Below are 19901 nucleotides of genomic sequence, written 5' to 3'. Positions count from 1 at the left end.
AGGCTTATATATAACACATCGCACAGTAAGAGTGAAAAATCGTGTCCCAAGGCCTGGTTTTGTTGGTTACTAAAATCAGAAGCAACAGCATAAGTCCGCCGCTATTGTAGACATCAATTTGGATCATTCTTTCTCGTCTAACGGCTGATCATGCTTAAATCCAAAATTCGTGGGACTGAGGGCAATAAATTGTTAATGAATTGTTTTCCATGTCTAATTCCTGGACCTCCTAACGAGGTTTAGTAATTATGTCCAAGACATTCTTCACATTTATCTTAACTCGAAAAAAAAACCTACCAGGCAATTAGGGCCTAGTACAACTGAAATAAAATTTGAACTCACACCCCCAAGCCTCCAGATGACTTTTCTGTTATTTGTCCTTAGATAATGTCTCATACATTTAGTCTCTTGGAAAATTATTTTACAGTCTAGTAATTCCCCCATAATCGAAGGTGACAATGATAGTGAATTATATTTATGAGTAAATTTTATAATTGTGGCAGTGTAAATGGTAAGTATCCTCAGAAAACTTCAATACCTTCCTTATCTACAAATTGGCCTATAAAATATTTCCTCTTCGGGATTTTAAAATTAAGATCCTTGTAATGAAATCCAAAACTCTGCCTTCTCTAGTACCAAATAGGCCTATGTATTTTCCTCTTTACCCTTCTTTAACCTCCTTTCTGGGACTTACAAGAACACGAGACACGGACATGGAGGAATTCCCCTGGTGAGAGAGCAGCCCGGCGCAGGGACATCCTCCTGAAGACAACACGAGCACATATATAGGCCTAGACAACGGACAGTACATTCGGGGTAAATAGAAAGTAAATTCCAAACCGGCATTTGCCTTTGCGGGTGGAAAACCTCCCCAAAAAGACCCAAATTGGCTGGTCTCGGGATTTGAATCCTGGTCTCTCAATGCGAATCAGAGACAATAGCGTCCCGACCACCCCGCTCGATAACCCTTTATATTTTACACTCCCTATAAAGTCATATTCTAAGACTGAGGGTTTCATTGATTTCCCATAAGAACAAAAGTTCGCTCATACAAATCCGTCAGAGAACGATAAGATGGATAGTAGGTAGCCTATGACTTCTTCTTAGAAGGGAAGTAATACCACAGTCTTATATAATTGATTTCCTAAACGTTCCTAATACTTAGCAAGAAGTTTCCTGGCAAAATTTGCAGTAATGTCTCGGTCAAAATTCATATCTCTGCTAGTTATCATCTTCGATTGTAATTCTATCGTTAATACTGAATTAAACCTTGCAAGTTCCTCTTTCAGGAATGAAAGCTTCAACGCTGTCACGTTGACAGAGTCTGACTATAGGTATCTGAAAACCTCAGAACTAATCAACACAGTCTATCAACTAATCATCCAGCCATAAATTCATAATAAACAAACCAGCTTTCCGTCCCTATTACTGATCAATCAACGATCTTAAAACAAATCCATCATCCAGTAAAAATTCATCCTTTCATCCAACAAACAAACCACCCAATCAATTACCCATTTAACAAAACAATCAAGACCATCCAAGTAACCAAACAAGTACTTAGCGAAAACACCCAACTAAAAACCAACCGCTAAAATATTCATACACTCAACCATCATGTAACTAAATAACCAACTATCTCACCAAATAAACAATCAAGCATCCAACTAAGTAGTCATCGAACTAGTCCCATACGAATAACCATCTATCAAACTAACAAAACAAGCCTTAAACTAATCAAACAATAGCCTAATCACACTAACAAAAAAAAAACATAATTGTTACAACTAACCAAACAACGCACCATGCAACCTGCCAAGCAATTCACCATCTATTTAACCACATAACCAATGTTTCACTAATAATAACCAACCACAATGACCGACCACAACTAGGAATTGGTGGAGAAACAATTGAAAGTTACGCGATTGCAAGCCCTTGCAAGAAAATTTTTGACTGAGAGGTATCTAGGCCTATGTGATCTCCAAGTCTGTTGGCTACTACTCTCACTCCGTTTTTTACTGCTTCGTTGAAGAAATTTAAGAGAATTTTGAAGGGAAAATGCCGAAAGTGAATGTAGGCCTAAGCTAATAGCTACCACAAGAACTAATCATACAACTACACCTAAACAAACAATGGACCACAAAACTAACTGTACAAAAATCAGGCTCACAAAAAATCATACAATTAACCAAAGAACGCACCATCCAACCAACCAGCCAAGCAACCTACCATTCGACCAAATAACTATGTCTAATATCTCGCTAAACAAGTAACCAATTAACGAACTATGCTTAAACAAACAATCAACCATAAAACCAACAAATAATTAATTAATTAATCCAACAATAATGAAACTAATAAAAAACATTAAATTAACCAAACAACGCAATATCCATACAGCTAAGCAACCCACCATCTAACCAACCATTCATCCAACCGAATAATTCCCCATAAAACCAACAACCAACAACCAACAATCCAACCAACCAAAATATCACCTAACAATCCCAAAAAATAAATAGCCATCCATACAGATGGCTCTGCCAGATTAAATAAATAAATAATTAAATAAATAATAAATAATACAAACATTAACCAGTCTACCAAGAAAGAAAACAAAGCAACATGCAGCAGCTTTTCTAGTTATTTTACAGAAAGAAGTGTGTGCACTGCTTTTGAAGTGTGTACTTATATACCAGGATGTGAATTTTAAAAATGGGGATTAAGCAACCGCATTCGTACGAGAAGAGTGAAACTGAGCCGCCTCGAGAGCTGGATGTAAGCCGTGTGATTACGACTGCAATGAATGCACAAGTGAAGGGAGGCTGCTTGTTGCTTGAGTGCCTGCAAGCCTGCCTGCCTGACACACGCAACGATGATATTCCCAGTATAATAATTATCAATGGACACACAATGATAAAAAGAGAATTCGATCAACATCTGTCCAAATAGGCACATTCAAAAAGCAATTCGACGTAAGAGTGGCATATATTCCATCACATATTTCTGGCCAACGCAGAATGATTCCAGATCCCAATTTAATTTATAAAATTCCAATGGGTTCAAGGAGCAAAAGAGGGACGACTGTAAGCGACATAAGATGAGCAAATAACCCGGACAATCGAAGGTGATGATATAGGAATGAAATATAAACTTAAAATGCAGGACATATTTTTAGTACTGTACAACTGGTGTAGTATCAATTTTAAGGATTATGACACGATTTTTCCCCATCATAATTAAACTCTCACCATCACTCCTCATATAAGCATCACAGTCTAGTATATACAGTCACGAAGCTTGAGTTTTGAGGGTGCTAGGAACAATAGACTGTGCCGGTACTATTTCGCATTTTCTGTAATGAGGCGATAGTAGCGATCATAGTGGTTAGCAACTATCTATGGATGCATATTTATTACGTATTGAGCTTCGTGACTGTATATACTAGACTGTGTTATCATCCTATCATCTACAGTGATAGGCGTGCCACCTATCCGTCGAAGTATCACACTGGCAGAAACGTGCCCTCTGTTGGTAGACGGTGAACCATGTTAATGTGGAGGAAGCAGGCAAAAATTGTCTAAATAAAAAATAAATATCATCATCATCATCATCATCATCATCATCTGTGGTTCTACGGTCCTCTGAGTTCAGCCTTGTCCTTCAGAATAGCTGACCTACCATGCCTTTCCAGTGCCGTTTGTCTCCATCTCTTTCTTTAGCAAGATCACCCTGGAAATCTTGTAACCATCGTAGCTTAAGTGTTCCAACTTTCCTTCCACCACCTGGGTCTGCATCTAGCCCTAATAGCATTTTGGCTACTCAGTTACTGTCTATCCTGATTATGTGGCCCAGCCACTCCAATAGTCTCATTTGAACCTTAACATAGTATACATTTTGTAATTCTGATTATTCAGTAAAAAACATAAAAACTCACTCTTAAGAATGGTAACCCGCCGATTCATAGACTATGCATCAATAGAAAACAGTTATTATCCTACAGTTCACATGTACATGAGGAAATAAAATCCTAAATGAATTTACTGACAGTTTTATCTTCCCCTTTTACGATTAATACTTCATACTGCTAGAATTAGACCTGCACCATATTTTAGAAATACGTCATATTTAAGAAATACTGGGTGCAGATACACCCATAAGTAAAGGAGAGGACCTATAAGTTATAGGAAAATTTTGTACTCGATTTGTTGAAAAGAACAATGCCGTAAGCCTACTGCTGAAGGCAAAGTATAGCCTAATGTCTGAATCTAATGGTGATGATGTTCATGGCAATGTAAATAATAATGATGGTGGTAGTAGTAGTAGTAGTAGTAGTAGTAGTAGTAGTAGTAGTAGTAGTAGTAGTAGTAGTAGTAGTAGTAGTAGTGGTAGTGGTAGTGGTGGTGGTGGTGGTGGTGGTAATAAATAATAATAATTGGCCTATAATAATCGGTATAGTGCTGGTCTTCTGTGCTCGAGATTGCGGGTTCGATCCTGGCCCAGGTCGATGGCATTTAAGTGTGCTTAAATGCGACAGGCTCATGTCAGTAGATTTACTTGCGTGTAAAAGAACTCCTCCGGGACAAAATTCTGGCACACCAGCAACGCTGATATAACCTCCGCTGTTGCGAGCATCGTTAAATAAACCATAATTTAATTTTTTTTATCATTTTTGTTGACGTACAAAATTTTGTCCAATATTCTTTTGAGAAGAATAACTCAATACGTAGATGAAATTATTGGGGATCATCAGTATGGTTTTAGGCGTAATAAGTCAACTATTGATAAGATTTTTTGTATTCGACAGATATTGGAGAAAAAAATGGGAGTATGAGGATACTGTAGCCTACATCAGTTATTCATAGATTTCAAAAAGGCATATGACTCGATTAAGAGAGAAGTTTTATATAATATTCTTATTGAATTTGGTATTCCCAAGAAACTAGTTCGATTAATTAACATGTGTCTCAGTGAAACGTACAGCAGAGTCCGTATAGGCCAGTCTCTGTCAGATGCTTTTCCATTTCACTGCGGACTAAAGCAAGACCTTTGGGGAGGCCGACACGTAGATAGAAGGATAATATTAAAATGGTTTTGAGGGAGGTGGGATATGATGGTAGAGACTGGATTAATCTTGCTCAGGATAGGGACCAATGGCGGGTTTATGTGAGGGCGGCAATGAACCTCCGGGTTTCTTAAAAACCATAGGCCTATGTAAGTAATTACTATTAGGCCTACTAAGGTATTATTATTATTGTTATTATTATTATTATTATTATTATTATTATTATTATTATTATTATTGAGTCGGCTAAATTAGAAAGTGTTGTGGGCTGATCCAATGCAAATTCATACCATTAAACCTGTATAGGTTTTGCTCAATGATTCCAGGAATATTTAGCTTATGAGAAAAAATTGTGATTCTTTCAAATTTCACAGTTTAGCCTACATTCTAGACGGCAAGATCTTGATTCCGTACCCAAGGTCATTAAAGTTGAAATTTCCTGTGAATCTTTTATAAAAACCTGAAGTTTAACTAACGTGTTCTTATGGAAAGTAGGCCTAAGGCCCGTGATAAGTCACAAACTTTTCAAAAATAAATTCTGAATCCTTTTTCCTCGTTTCAGATGAATAAAATTAGAATCTCCAAATTGTAGGCCTACAGCAATACGTATATTTGTTTCATAAAAGTATAATTTGCATAATTTTAAAATATTTACCGTTAATAATAATAATAATAATAATAATAATAATAATAATAATAATAATAATAATAATATATTATTAATTTAACGATTGTGCTAAATTATTATTGTCTAATCGTTGTTGGCTAGCAAATTAATATTGGTGATGATGATGATGATGATGATGATGATGATGATGATGATGATGATGATGATGATGATGATGATGATGATGATATCATTAGCATGATGTTCTTCACAGGTTCGTGCCTATTGACTTGTTTCTAGTTTAAATAAAATTAATTTTCATATCTATTGAGCCTAGAAGATATCTGACGTCATTGTGTCCTCTTGAGTTTAAAATCCATTACATTTATTTTATGGAGTCCGGCGTTTTTAGAAAGAGCACTTGCGTGTTCTGTTTATGATTTTCTATTCTCTGAATTAAGTAGGCTATATATAAATTTTACATGTATGTCTGAACTTATTTTTCTACCTAAAAGTATGTAGACCTATGCCGGTAGCAGAAGTAAAAATCTCACCTCTGCTGACGTACTTTTTCTTCTGTCTGTTCGAATGAATGTCAAATTTCCTTTTTTTGTAAGTTGATATAGATTGCTGTGCCATATTTTACAATATTGCTGTGCTTTTTCACAGATATCTGTTTCAGTGTTCTTTGTGTTATTACAGAATTGTTTCAAACTTTCTTAATTTTATCTTATTTCAAATTTTCTTTTGATACAAATATCTTCATCAGTAGTGTTTGAAATAAAACATCTCGCCTATATAGAATTGAGAAGAAACAAGATTTACCTGAAGCAGTATAAGCACTAAACTGTATATTTATTATGAAGTCCCTATCGTATAACGGAGTGGCTTGTAACGGGGGGGGGGGGGGGAAGTAGGGCCATTCTTAAAATTCGGGTCTCCCACTTCATAGTCGTTGGACATAGCTCACTCTTCCCAGGAAGAGAATTCCTTCCGCGGCAGCTGGTTCTCAGTTAATAGAATACGAATTTCAAGCGGTCACATGAAGCAACAAACAATGGAGGACAACCAATCGGAGGGCCGCGTCATCGAGGGAGGGGCCTAACCTTTGTTGCGGCGTTGGGTTTTGTGTCCCGTGCAAGGCGTGATCACAGCACAGCCCCATTATCAAGACTGTGAAGATGACGGATCAGCAGTTTCCCAAAGCGAATAAATATCCCATCACGCCTTCCCCATGCTTACCTGTGGAAGCTCAATGAAACAGGACCACAAGGCTTCATCTGCACAAGAAACAAGATTTGTGGCGAAAATCGACAGAAGTTAAATCTCTTTCGCTTCCGGACCACGTTCATGGTTCCTCAGGCTCACACAGTCTAAAAAAAATGTAAAGGCTTTGTAGATGGGAAATTGAGTGTTCGCAGTATTACGGACCAACAACTGAGGTGATAGGCGAGACGAAGTTGACATACTTGATAAAAAAAATGAGTAAAATAATAAATCTGTAAATAAATACGTAGAACAGTGGGATAATTAAAGGAGTGAATTCATAACTGAAAGTGTGTGTGTGTCTAATGCCTACCCACTTCACTTGCGTGATTCATAACTGAAAGAGTGCACACTTGTGGAGTAATGGTTAGCACGTCTGGCCGCGAAACCAGGTAGCCCGGGTTCGATTCCCGGTCGGGGCAAGTTGCCTGGTTCAGGTTTTTCCGGGGTTTTCCCTCAATCCAATATGAGCAAATGCTGGGTAACTTTCAGTGCTGGACCCCGGGCTCATTTCACAGGCATTATCACCTTCATCTCATTCAGACGCTAAATAACCTAAGATGTTTATAAAGTGTCGTAAAATAACCTACTAAAATAAATAAATAACTGAAAGTGAATACATTCTATATGAAAAAATATATAAATAAAATAAAATTTATGTATGAAATGTAAATAAATAAATGAGAACTTGCAGAATGAATAACGGAAGTAATGCATAGGGCCTAATATGAAATGAAACATTTACAAGCAATAAATAAATAAATAAATAAATAAATAAATAAATAAATAAATAAATAAATACATGTATATACCAGTATATATAAATAAGCAAACAAGTAAATAAAAAAGAAAACTGACTCGTAAGTGAAGGAATTAATTAATAATTTAAAGTAAACCAGATAGGTCTAAGAGTAGAAAAAATAAATACGTAAATAATTTAGAAAATTAAGATGTAAATGAAGTGATTAGTGAACAATTTACAGTGAAACATTTAATAGTAGAAGATAAATAAATAAATAAATGTATATACCGGTATATATAAATAAGCAAACAAGTAAATAAAAAAGAAAACTGACTCGTAAGTGAAGGAATTAATTAATAATTTAAAGTAAACCAGATAGGTCTAAGAGTAGAAAAAGAAATACGTAAATAATTTAGAAAATTAACGTGTAAATGAAGTGATTAGTGAATAATTTACAGTGAAACATTTAATAGTAGAACATAAATAAATAAATAAATAAATAAACAAATAAATAAATATATATGTAGGTAACTAAATAAATAGATAAAAAAATTAGGTAGGTAGGTAGGCCTACCCGTCCATTTTTTGTGCCCATTCTTTGAGACGTTCTTGTTTAGTTAGGGCTATGCATGTAAACCTATAGAACTTTGGGAAAACTCGGACATTTCTTTCCACAAATTTGATTTATACCTTGATAGGTATTTTCAATTTTTGTCAGGTTGAATGAACCTAACTTTTCTCCTCCTATGAGTACTATCCGTACGCTTCTGATTTTTACTCCTGTCGTTAGAGTAACTGGTAAGGAATGATTTATTCCTTTGCAGTTTTTAAATATAATGGACAGTTTTCTCTTTTTCTGAAAATTAAATATAAATATGAACACGTACCCTATCGTTATTTCTTGCCATGAAGAAGTCTGGCAACCCTACTGCAGTGACTAAGGGACGGAATGCTGCTATTGAGACCTGAGTTCGTGTGTGTATTCGTAGATGAGCCGGAGATGCACTTTCAGTCTAGTCAAATCGTCTAATTAACCATGCATTTAATTAGTGAACACATAATGGCTTTTTATTTATTTTAATATATTTCATTGCCCCCTTCAATCTCTACAATTATATATCACTTCCACACTAAGTGAGACAGTAACAGGGCACAGGGCCTAAAACGGAGAAGAAAGGTGATGACTACGAGGATGAGTGTAGACTATTTAGGCCTATTCATCTTATAAGTTATTATCTCCTCGTTTATTCAGTTTAAATTATTAATTCACTCATTTATTTATTGTGAATTTATTTACATATATCACTTTCATATATTTTCTTATTTAATTCAGGCAACCTGGGTTCAAATCTCGCTCCACTCTAAATTTATAAGCTTAACTTGAGTTGGGCAAACCCTTTATGCAGGCAACACTGGGCTTTTATCTGAGTACTCCGGTTCCCATGTTCTCATTTAACTTATTTATGTATTCAGCCTATTTATTTATTTATTTATTTATTGTTTATTTATTTATTTATTATTTGTTTGTTTATTTGTTAATGTATTATTAATTTAATTGCGTATTTATTTACTTACTCACTTAGGCCTAAGTTTTAAATCCTTAAATACAGAACAATGTAATGAAAACTAACAGTGAAGTTGAATGTGACGATGATGATGATGATGATGATGATGATGATGATGATGATGATTATGGTGTTGATAATGTTGATTATTGTAGAGTTTACGCAGCAATATAGCGGAACTTGAATTTACACAAACACTACGAAGTTTAAACACGTATATAGGCCTAAGTAGTACACATTTTCGGATAGGCTAAATCATGTTCATGAAAGAATGCAATGTTTGGGCAAGTCTTAAGTTAGTGCAGGAATAGGAATTCGAGGTAGGCCTACTATAACTGTGAAAGATAAAATAATTAATTGTATTGTAATATCAAATAACTTATGTAAGTCTATTCTCATATTTCATTCGACATTTTTCAAGTTAATTTCATTTATAAGATATCCCATCGACAATGCACAATTTTATAAAAATAGGCTACATTTACTGGCGTGTAAAAGAACTCCTGCGGGACAAAATTCCGGCACATCCGGCGACGCTGATATAACCTCTGTAGTTGCGAGCGTCGTTAAATAAAACATAACATTTAACATTTATAAAAATACAAATTCGGCCTATAAGTTTAGTCTTGCTTAAACAATTTAAAATGCATCATTTCTTTGCTCCTGCCAGCCTGTAAAGGGATGGTATGGTCACACACCGGGGAAACTTTTGTCTAAATATTTTGATTCCTCTACTGTTATGCGAGTTTTAATGTAGGATAAAGTATTATTAGTGTTTCTTAGGTTTAGAGGAAGATTAGATTAGGTCTTTGATTTTATAGTGCTTAACAGAAATTGATATAAATTCCATTTTGTGTCATTAAATGTTTTGAAACCATCTCATTGAGATATGAAGCTTATGTAATCTCAGCGTATTATATTAGTATTTTTATAAATTATCTAGAGCTTATAAAATGAAGAGGTAGTTATGTTCAACAACCTTTCAAATAGGCATTTCGGAGACGATGAGATAACTTAATGGGATCAATATGCCAAATGAAACAGAAGTAGACACACTCAGAAAATTTACAGCGTAGTATTTCCCTTTTCAACACCATCATATTTCAGGACAAGGACAGGAGAAAAAAAAACCTCCTCCTTCTTCTTCTTCTTCTTCTTCTTCTCATCCTCCTTCTTCTCCTCCTCCTCCTCCTCCTCCTCCTCCTTCTTCTTCTTCTTCTTCTTCTTCTTCTTATTATTCTTCTTCTTCACGGTGAGCCGTCAGTCTCGTTCTGTCTCAGAGGTCATTCTCGCATGGGCGACCAGATCTTCCGATATCCCGATTACCTTCAGTACCTTCAGGGTTATGTTGTAATACCTGGTAGGCTCCATCCGAGGAATGCTTTCATATTATTTTTCCTTGTTTAGGCCTAGCCCTGTTTTTTTCGTTTAAGTTAAATGTGTCAACTGCTCTCAGACTGTTCCTTTTCTGATGTTATCTGTGCAGGAATAATTATCCAGTAATTGACCGCAGAAACTTTATTTTTTACTATTTCCATTCTTCTTTTTACTATTTCCATCCTTCTTCTGCCTGATCTTTTCATAACCCAATTTTCCGATTAATACATCTACATGGGTACCGCCATTAGTTTACTTGTAAAGTTTCATCTTTGTGTCTTTTCTTCTTTAACGATCTTAATATTGTCTGAAACTTAATTAGGCCTAGGCCTATTTTGCCATTTTTAGTCTTTCTCATAGGCTAAATACAAGACACATCGTATTCTAATTCATTGGTAAAGTTTTGAACCTGTTCAATATTTTCATTATCAATTTTAAGTTAATTGATATCTTGCATCTTACTTGAAGCTTAGGCCTACTCCAGAAAGCCATAATTATTGTTTTTGTTGTATATGTTGAGATTACATTCATTCATTATTTTACTTAGTTGAATTAATTTATAGCTAACTGTAAATTGATCCTTTCACTTCTCAATTATTACCCGATCATCAACAAATAACAATATAGTGTATTTAAAACTGTAGTTGCTATTTTAAAATTATCTCTTAATGTTCATTTATATTCGGAAACAGCTGCGTCTATATATCCTACGGTATTAAACAAAGTGGAAGACGATAGGTAGCCCTGTCTTACTCTTGATTATGTTTTGGTGTACGGTATCTATTCTTATCACAATATTTTAGTATGTAGTTACATATTTTTTTAGAGTTAGTCTAAAATCAATGTTCTTGGTATCCATTTATCATAATATTTATAATTTACTACGAAGTACGTTGTCGAAGACTTTTATAAAATCGATAAATTTTGCAATTGCATTCTGTTATTTTCTAACTAATTTAACATAGTTTTTTTTAAATACATATTTAGATTTGAATAATTATTTTTTAATCCATAATCGTTTTCCCTTCTCTAATTTTTCACTGTCAGAGTAACAAAATCTATATCGACATCAGGGATAATCCTCCTACCACTCGTTTAATATAATTCCTATGCTTGGTGCTGCGGCATGTTAGAATTATAGCTATGATATCTTTATTATAGAGACTTTCCACCTAGTACCGACCTTGTATTAAAATGAAGCCGACACAGTCTCAAAAAATTAAGTTCTTGTGAAATATATTGAAAAGGTTGTTTTGACAGTTCGGCAGTGCAGATGTTAAATATTGTGCATTGTCGATTTTAAACTCATTTTAAGAGCGATATTCACCCGTCCATTAGTTTGAGTTCTGACTTTATTGTGAAACGTTCGTTTAACGTTTGTATAAATAAATAAATAAATAAATAAATAAATAAATAAATAAATAAATAAATAAATATACACAAATGGCTTTTAAGGAATCCGGAGGTTCATTGCCGCTCTCACATAAGTCCGCCAGCGATTCCTATCATGAGCAAAATTAATCCAGTCTCTATCATCATATCCCATCTCCCTCAAATGCATTTTAATATTGTCCTCCCATCTATGTCTCCGTCTCTGCAAAGGTCTTTTCCCTCCGGCCTTCCAAATAACACTCTATAAGCTTCTGGATTCGCGCATACGTGTTAAATGCCCTGCCCATCTCAAACGTCTGGATTTAATGTTCCTAATTACGTCAGGTGAGGAATACAATGACAGAACACCTAGCTATTCCGAGAGCCGGCTCTGGTCCAATATATTTTGTAGCCGCTCCTTGTCTTGCAAGTTCGTCAGCTCTTTCATTTCCCTCAATAACACAATGCCCTGGTACCCAGATCCCGGATGAGTTTAACCTCATTTTGTTCTGCCAGGATCGAAGTTCTATTGAGGCAATACAATATGGCCTACTTCAGTAGGCCTACATGTATCACATGTGATCTAACACTTTAGAGCAGCAACAAGCTGTAACACATTCCCTTAACTAGCATTATCAATCTGAAATAACACGATAGTCATCGTAGAGCTTCATGGAGAACTATGTCATTGATTTCAGGAGCCCAACAACAGCAGGTGAGTCCTGACAGCACATCGCCCAGCTCTTTGGCGCCCCCAGACCCCGGCCGAGGAGGTCCGGACCAAGACCCAGACCTCCATTCGAGCTCTGTGTCTCTGGACAGTTTCCCCCCTCACGGACAGGGTCCCAACAGCCCCTCAGGGGGCCCCGGACCCGATTCGTCTAGTACTCTTCCTCAGGCGCTGATCAGGGCGCCCGTCATGGGGCAGGATAGCGAGGACCAGATGCTGGACACCGAGGAGGACGACCCCGAGATGGAGTCCGAGGGGCACCAGGAGTCGGGTAGCCAGGGCGGCACGCAGCCGGGGGCCGGCAAGAAACGCAAGCGGCGCGTGCTCTTCTCCAAGGCGCAGACCTACGAGCTGGAGCGGAGGTTCAGACAGCAGCGCTACTTGTCGGCACCCGAGAGGGAGCACCTGGCCAGCATCATCCGCCTCACGCCCACACAGGTACGAATATTCTGTATCAATTAGCCTATACGAGTCTACCCGGTAAAGCGAAAGTCTGTTTATTTATCAGTAAGTTACAGTTTTTGATCTTCCCACAATTCAACTGAAGCTATAGTTAAATTTGTGAGCTTTCTTTCCAAAACTCACTATCTCCAAAAACCTCTTTTTAGAGGAAACGCGAATTTCTGCTGCCATCGCTACAAGCAAAAATCAAATAGGAATTTATACTTGCGTTATTTTTCATGTAAGTTAATTTTGTTCCTCTTAGAGAATTTATTTGCGGTCCTGTAGATAGCATATAACTTATTGTAGTTTCATGGAAAGAAAGTAGCTCATTTTTGCTATGGATTTAATTACATACATACATACGTACGTATGTACATACATACATACATACATAGCCTATATACATATATACAGAGCATACATACATACATACATACATACATACATACATACATACATACATACATACATACATACATACATACATAAGTGTTCTGCCCATGGGCAGGTCTTTCACCGCAAATCCACCATTCTTCAATCTTTCCTATTTTCTGCCTTCCTATTAATGTCTCCGCATATGGTCCACATATCTTAATGTCGTTTATCATCTGATATCTTCTTCTGCCCCGAACTCTTCTCTCGTTCACCATTCCTTACAGTGCATCCTTCAGTAGGCAGTTTCTTCTCAGCCAGTGACCCAACCAATTCCTTTTTCTCTTTCTGATCAGTTTCAGCATCATTCTTTCTTTACCCACTCTTTCCAACACAACTTCATTTCTCACTCTGTATGTCAAATTCACACGCTCCATTCTTCTGCATATCCAAATTTCAAATGCTTCTATTCGTTTCTCTTCATTTCGTCGTAATGTCGATGTTTCTGCCCCATACAAAGCCACACTTCACACAAAGCACTTCACCGGTCTCTTCCTTAATTTTTTTCCAGAGATCCGCAGAAGATGCTCCTTTTTTATTAGCTATTGCTATCCTCCTTTTGACTTCATGGCAGCAGCTCATGTTAATGCTTGTTGTAGGTCTACATCCCAAGTATTTGAAGCTGTTCACTTGCTCTGCTATCTCATTTAGACTTCGCAAGGAATTTAATTAGTTATGGAAAAAATTACATTAAGAATTCACACAGATTTAGTATTATTTTGCAAATTTTGGAGATAGTATAGTTTTGGAAAGAAAGCTCACAATTTGTGGGGAAAATATGCTTCGGTACGTTAGAGAAGTCAAAGTTAATGGTGGTCCATTTTTACGACTTTGTCAAAGCTTTTGACACTATTTCCCATGATATTATTTCAGAAAAGCTGATAGCCTATTTTATTGTTTTAATAATTCTAACAGTAGGCCTACTGTAGATATTATGTTTTTAAAATTCTTATTTAACAGGTAGACACCAATCTGTTTATTGTCATGGTGCAATGTCTCATTTTAAGATTGGACATAAAGAAGGCTGTAGGCCTAAGTGCCAAAGGGAAAAATCATAGATAACAGGGCTTTCTGCTGCAATTAGTAATGTAATATCATACGTTTTGCACATCTATGGGAGAAGATAGGTTCTAAATTAAATTACAATGGAACTTAGTGGATTGAGCCAGGGACATTGACCATTTTTTTTTTTTTTGGAAAAACTAATTTTCAAAGATATTGCCACACATTGTGGCCTACAGCAATTTTTATGTTCAGTCTTCAATTATGAATGCCTCAACACTCTTTTCTTCTGATGATTTGGGCACTTAGACTTTCTCAGAAGAATGATGTCTTAATGAAAAAGGAACTTACAATTTATTGCCTACGATAAAACATTGATGGGATACCAGTTAACTCAATATTAACAATTCTAATAAAACTGTAGATATTAATTTTCATTTAACAGAAATATTAGAATAACGACTTGTTCTCCTCAGTTAAGTTTCTTGGTATTCATCTCGAAGCAAGTCTCGACTGAAGGACAAACTTTAAATATCTTGTTAATAAAATTAATAAAACAATTTTCATGTTACGTGTTCTTTGACAAACTTTATCCTACAAAAATTTTATTTACGGTTAATTATTCTCATATTTTAGGCCTATACCTAGTTACGTAAGTTACGGGGTCCTTCTGTGGAGTAATTATACTGCGGTTTCCAAGTTGTTTATTCTTCATAAAAGATCTGTGAGAAATATATATATATATATATATATATATATATATATATAAGTAAAAGTAGGCTATAGGACTACAATTAATAGTTTTATACGCATATCATATAAATTTTATAATTCTTTATCTATGCAGAGGCCTATAAGAAGTAAATAAGTTTTTATCTTAAAGAAGCATTGTTCACGAATCCACTCTACAGTGTAGATCAGTTAATTAATATTGAGTTTTGATCTAATGTAAATCTGACTTGTCAATACATACACTTTTATGGTTAATGAGGCCAAAAATAAATAAATAAATAAATAAATAAATAAATAAATAAATAAATAAATAAATAAATAAATAAATAAGAAACAAATAAATATAAATAAATAACTAAGAAAGAAACAAATATAAATAAATAAATAAGAAGCAAACAAATATAAATAAATAAAGTAAAGAATTGAAAGTGCTTGTATTCCACGTTCCGCTATTTTAATTTGTCTATTTTATCTTTTGTTACAGGTGAAAATCTGGTTCCAGAACCACCGATACAAAACGAAACGGGCCCAACAAGAGAAGGGGTTGCATGACCCTCACGGCAGCCACGGAGGTGCAGGGGTCACGACGCTACCCTCCCCGCGAAGAGTGGCTGTTCCTGTTTTGGTAAGGGACGGCAAGCCCTGTACAGGAGGAGCGAAGGGACAACAACAACCCCCAGGGGAACAGCACCTCCCCCACCCCTCACATCCACATCTCGTGATGCCCTCGTATTCTCATCCCCTCATACACCCTCATCATCAACAGCCTCATCCCCGTGGTTGGTGGTAGTAAAGTTTACGGGTTCTGAAGTCAAGCATTTGGCTGAACGATACGCGTGTTCCCGATATAAAACGGATTGCTTGCTGGGATGAGTTCTTCAGAGAACTCTTTGTTCGTAGTTGAGAATGGTGGCGAGTTGTCTTCATGTCCCTTTTGAGGCTCAAAGAGTTGGAATGACTGATGGTTGAAGGACGTCTTTACTTGTTTGTGAACTGGTAAATGTTACAGACATGTGAAAGTATATCCTTTGTTAAACTATTAGGAATTCAGAGGGAAAGAAATATGAGAGAGTTTCACGAAATATGTTTTAAGAGACATTAGAAAATGGGTGTGTTAGTATGCGGTGGTATGTGCTTGGGAAAAACTCCTCGAGAACCAGGAAAAACTAATATTTTATGTTCTTGATCCAAAATGTGTAATGAGAACATCTGAAAATAACTGAATGCTCTTTTAGTTTGTGTATTTTGACTAAATTATAATATATTATCAGAAATATATTACATAAATGTAACGACTATTTTAGGCCTAGATCTCGAGATCGAATGTCAAAATCAAATTTCTGTGGAAGACTTTTTGTAATTTGACAGAAAAATCAGAATACAGTATGAGATCAATAACATCATACGATAGATGCACGTTCTGATAAACAGTTTTCATTGAATGATCCGTTGATGAAAGGAAGGACAGGAAATCAGAATATTCCATAACTATTTCAAGTACAAGATATTTTAATTTGCGCCAGAGAAAGAATAAAGGAGGGACAGTCGAGTGAACAACTGCCTAATAGTCCGAATTATCCAGGAAGAAAATAATTACTTGGAAGACCAAATGTTTCGTGGGAAAGCAGGTACTTATACGACGGTGGAAGCTACATAGCCTATTTCAAGGTCTTACATAAAAAGGAAGTTTAAAATAGAAGGTATTATCATTGTGTTAAGACTCTTGAAGTTTTATTTAGTAATGTACAATATTTGGTTCTGAAAGCATGAATAGCGGATTGTAAGAGATGGACATTGTCTTGTGTTCAGTAATTAGAGCTAATTTTATATAAAATGGGATGTACTTCGCAGAATTATCACAGTCTTTGTGTCCTCAAACATGACCAGAAAGTGCAGATTACGTTCGCAAATACAGATATCGTTATCGCTGCCTTTTATCTACTGATAGAAGAGTAATATTTGTTTCTTGAAGCGATCAAAATCAGTGTTCCATTCGTCAAGAGTCCAAGTTGCTTCGATATAAGAATAGAGAAACAGGCACGTAATATAGGCCTACACCCAGCTATGCAAGTTATAATCGTATAAATCATTGCAGATATTTTCTAAGTTTCTGGATTCATTTTCTCCATCTCGCGACACATACGAAAGTAGAAAAGCCTAAAAAGTCTATATTTATTGACAAAGAATAATTATATTCATGATTATCACTATCGACCTTCAAGGTTTGGTTCCTTTGGTCCGTTCCGTCTTCACTCATATGAGGATTATGATCGAGTATTAAGCAATGCTTAGAAATCCAGAAATCACGACATTCATGTTACTACTGACACCCTTAACAAAACGCAAATGAGACCAATAAATATATTACAAACAACACACGTAATAAATAATAATACTGTGGTGTGTAAAATATCCTAAGTTATTCCAAATCCAAGATAGCGGAATCTTATCTAACACTTTCAGAAGAAGTTAGTGTGAAGTGTGTTTCGACATTTAATTCCTCGGTAATGCCGTATTAAAGTAAGCGTACACTACATTGTATCGCACTCATCGGAAAAAGACAATCTTTGCTGTATTTGTTAGGTAACATCGTATCGCACGCAACGGCTCTCGGTAAATCCGTCCACGTTTCTCGGATGAGCAACTTTTCCGATGCGTGCGGTCATGACCTTCTTTAATAAATCAATTTTAATTGCTCAACTGTTACTATGTTGTGCCATGTTCAGTGTCGCGCCAAAATGGTAGACGGAAAACTTATTTCGCTTGTAGAAAACTGCGAAGAATTATATAATATGAGGTACTCCCATTACAGTAATCAAGTCGTTTCTTACATATACATTATGTAACCAATAACTCTTTCGTTTCTTCCTCTTCAATTAAGAAGCATGAAACAATTACAAATTCTTATTCGCTAACACCCATGATTAATAGACCTAACCTCAAAACTCCTCTGTTTTCAACAAAGTCAGTATCGTACGTCAAATGTTTTAAACAACTGATAGAGAATCCGATCAGACAATGAAGTAGAGCAGTTATAGTAAAAACACTGCACTTAAAATATCCGTTGCGTGTGATTCGTACGAGGAGTGCGATACGATGTAGTGAACGCTTACCTTTAGACTATACTTTAGTGAATGTGTGTTGAAGAGACCTGTATAATTTCTAGGAATTAATGTTTATGTTCTATCACGACAGTAGCATAGGCCTATGTATCAGAGATTGGTGAAATAGCACTCTGTGCCAATATTTGACATCTGAAGTCTATTCAATGAGATGTCAGAAAAACAGATTAGCCTCGATATATTACGATCAGGCCTGTATTAAATAACATAGAAGTACGGCGACCCAAATTTATATTAGACAGAAGAACGTGAATAGTTTTTACGGAAATACTTACATTAATTAGAATAGGAATTGGCAATTACTCGTATTAAAGAAAAATTTATAAAATTATTTAAACATTCGGAACATTATATATCAAACTAAATAAAATTATATTAAAATTAATAATATAATCAAGAGCGTTTCCTCACATTATTTATATTGATTGAATTACAATTAATTATTTTTTTAAGTTATTAAATCCTTACTAGTTATAGGCCTGTTAAACTAAGAACCAAAATAGTAATAAATTATTAAATGTCAATTGAATAACATCATACTCAACAAATATTATGCTACAAGACATAGCCTAATGATAAGTATAATAGAAATAATAATAATAATATTTATTTTTTATTTAAACAAACTTCCCCGAAAATAGGGGTTGCCCTGAAGGACAAAGTATACCGAATATAAGCTTACAAGCGTACAATTTTATAAAAACGTTTTCGTGAGAAATATTATTATTATTATTATTATTATTATTATTATTATTATTACTACTATTACAGTATTATTATTATTATTGTGTTATTAATTTACTTTATGTATATGATTTTTCAGAATATAGATAATAATAATAATAATAATAATAATAATAATAATAATAATAATTCTGAAGTTTGATTAGTGAAATATGTATCTATTCAATGATGTAGGCTATGCAATGGAGGAGAAAGGAACTACCCCACTATTTCCTGATTTAGTTTCCTCATGAGTGATGCCATATTGGTTTCACTTGTGAGATTCAAACCTATCATCGGACAGTTTACTAAATAATAATAATAATAATAATAATAATAATAATAATAATAATAATAATAATAATAATAATAGGCCAATAGGTCTAATATTCAAAACTTTATTTTGTAAAGTATTAAATTTATAAGTAGTAACAAAGACGCTAGTAAAAATAGTCACATTGAGTAGGCTTGGACGGAGGAACATTATTTTTTACAGAGACGAAAACATTTTCCCTGTGGAAGTAATTTTAAAATTAAATTCGAGGGTTAAGTGAGATGAATAAACCGTTTTGGGAAGTGAATGTTCTATTTTTCTATATAGGCTGAAATGTTTGCTTAGTTTTTAGAGAGCACATGGGCAGTCTTTGACCTATTGTGCGTTGTAAAATAGGTCTATGCGATGATTGTCCAAGTGTGACAGGTGGCCTGGGTGACATTTGT

General features: G+C 35.1%; 1 protein-coding gene across 1 annotated transcript in view; it reads left to right on the top strand.

The window, feature by feature from the left end:
* LOC138703353 (homeobox protein Nkx-2.5-like) overlaps positions 1-16634 on the top strand; it is a 227674-nt gene extending 211040 nt beyond the window's left edge. Inside the window, exons 4-5 of the mRNA XM_069831157.1 lie at positions 12695-13164; positions 15821-16634. Coding sequence (XP_069687258.1) covers positions 12695-13164; positions 15821-16126 — 776 coding nt within the window. The 3' untranslated portion in view covers positions 16127-16634. The remainder of the gene's footprint in view (positions 1-12694; positions 13165-15820) is intronic.
* Positions 16635-19901: the final 3267 nt, after the last annotated feature.

The sequence above is a fragment of the Periplaneta americana genome, chromosome 7, assembly GCF_040183065.1.
Source record: "Periplaneta americana isolate PAMFEO1 chromosome 7, P.americana_PAMFEO1_priV1, whole genome shotgun sequence".
NCBI classification, from domain to species: Eukaryota; Metazoa; Arthropoda; class Insecta; order Blattodea; family Blattidae; genus Periplaneta; species Periplaneta americana.
Note: the sequence above shows the minus strand (reverse complement) of the source record. Positions and strands in the feature narration are given on the sequence as shown.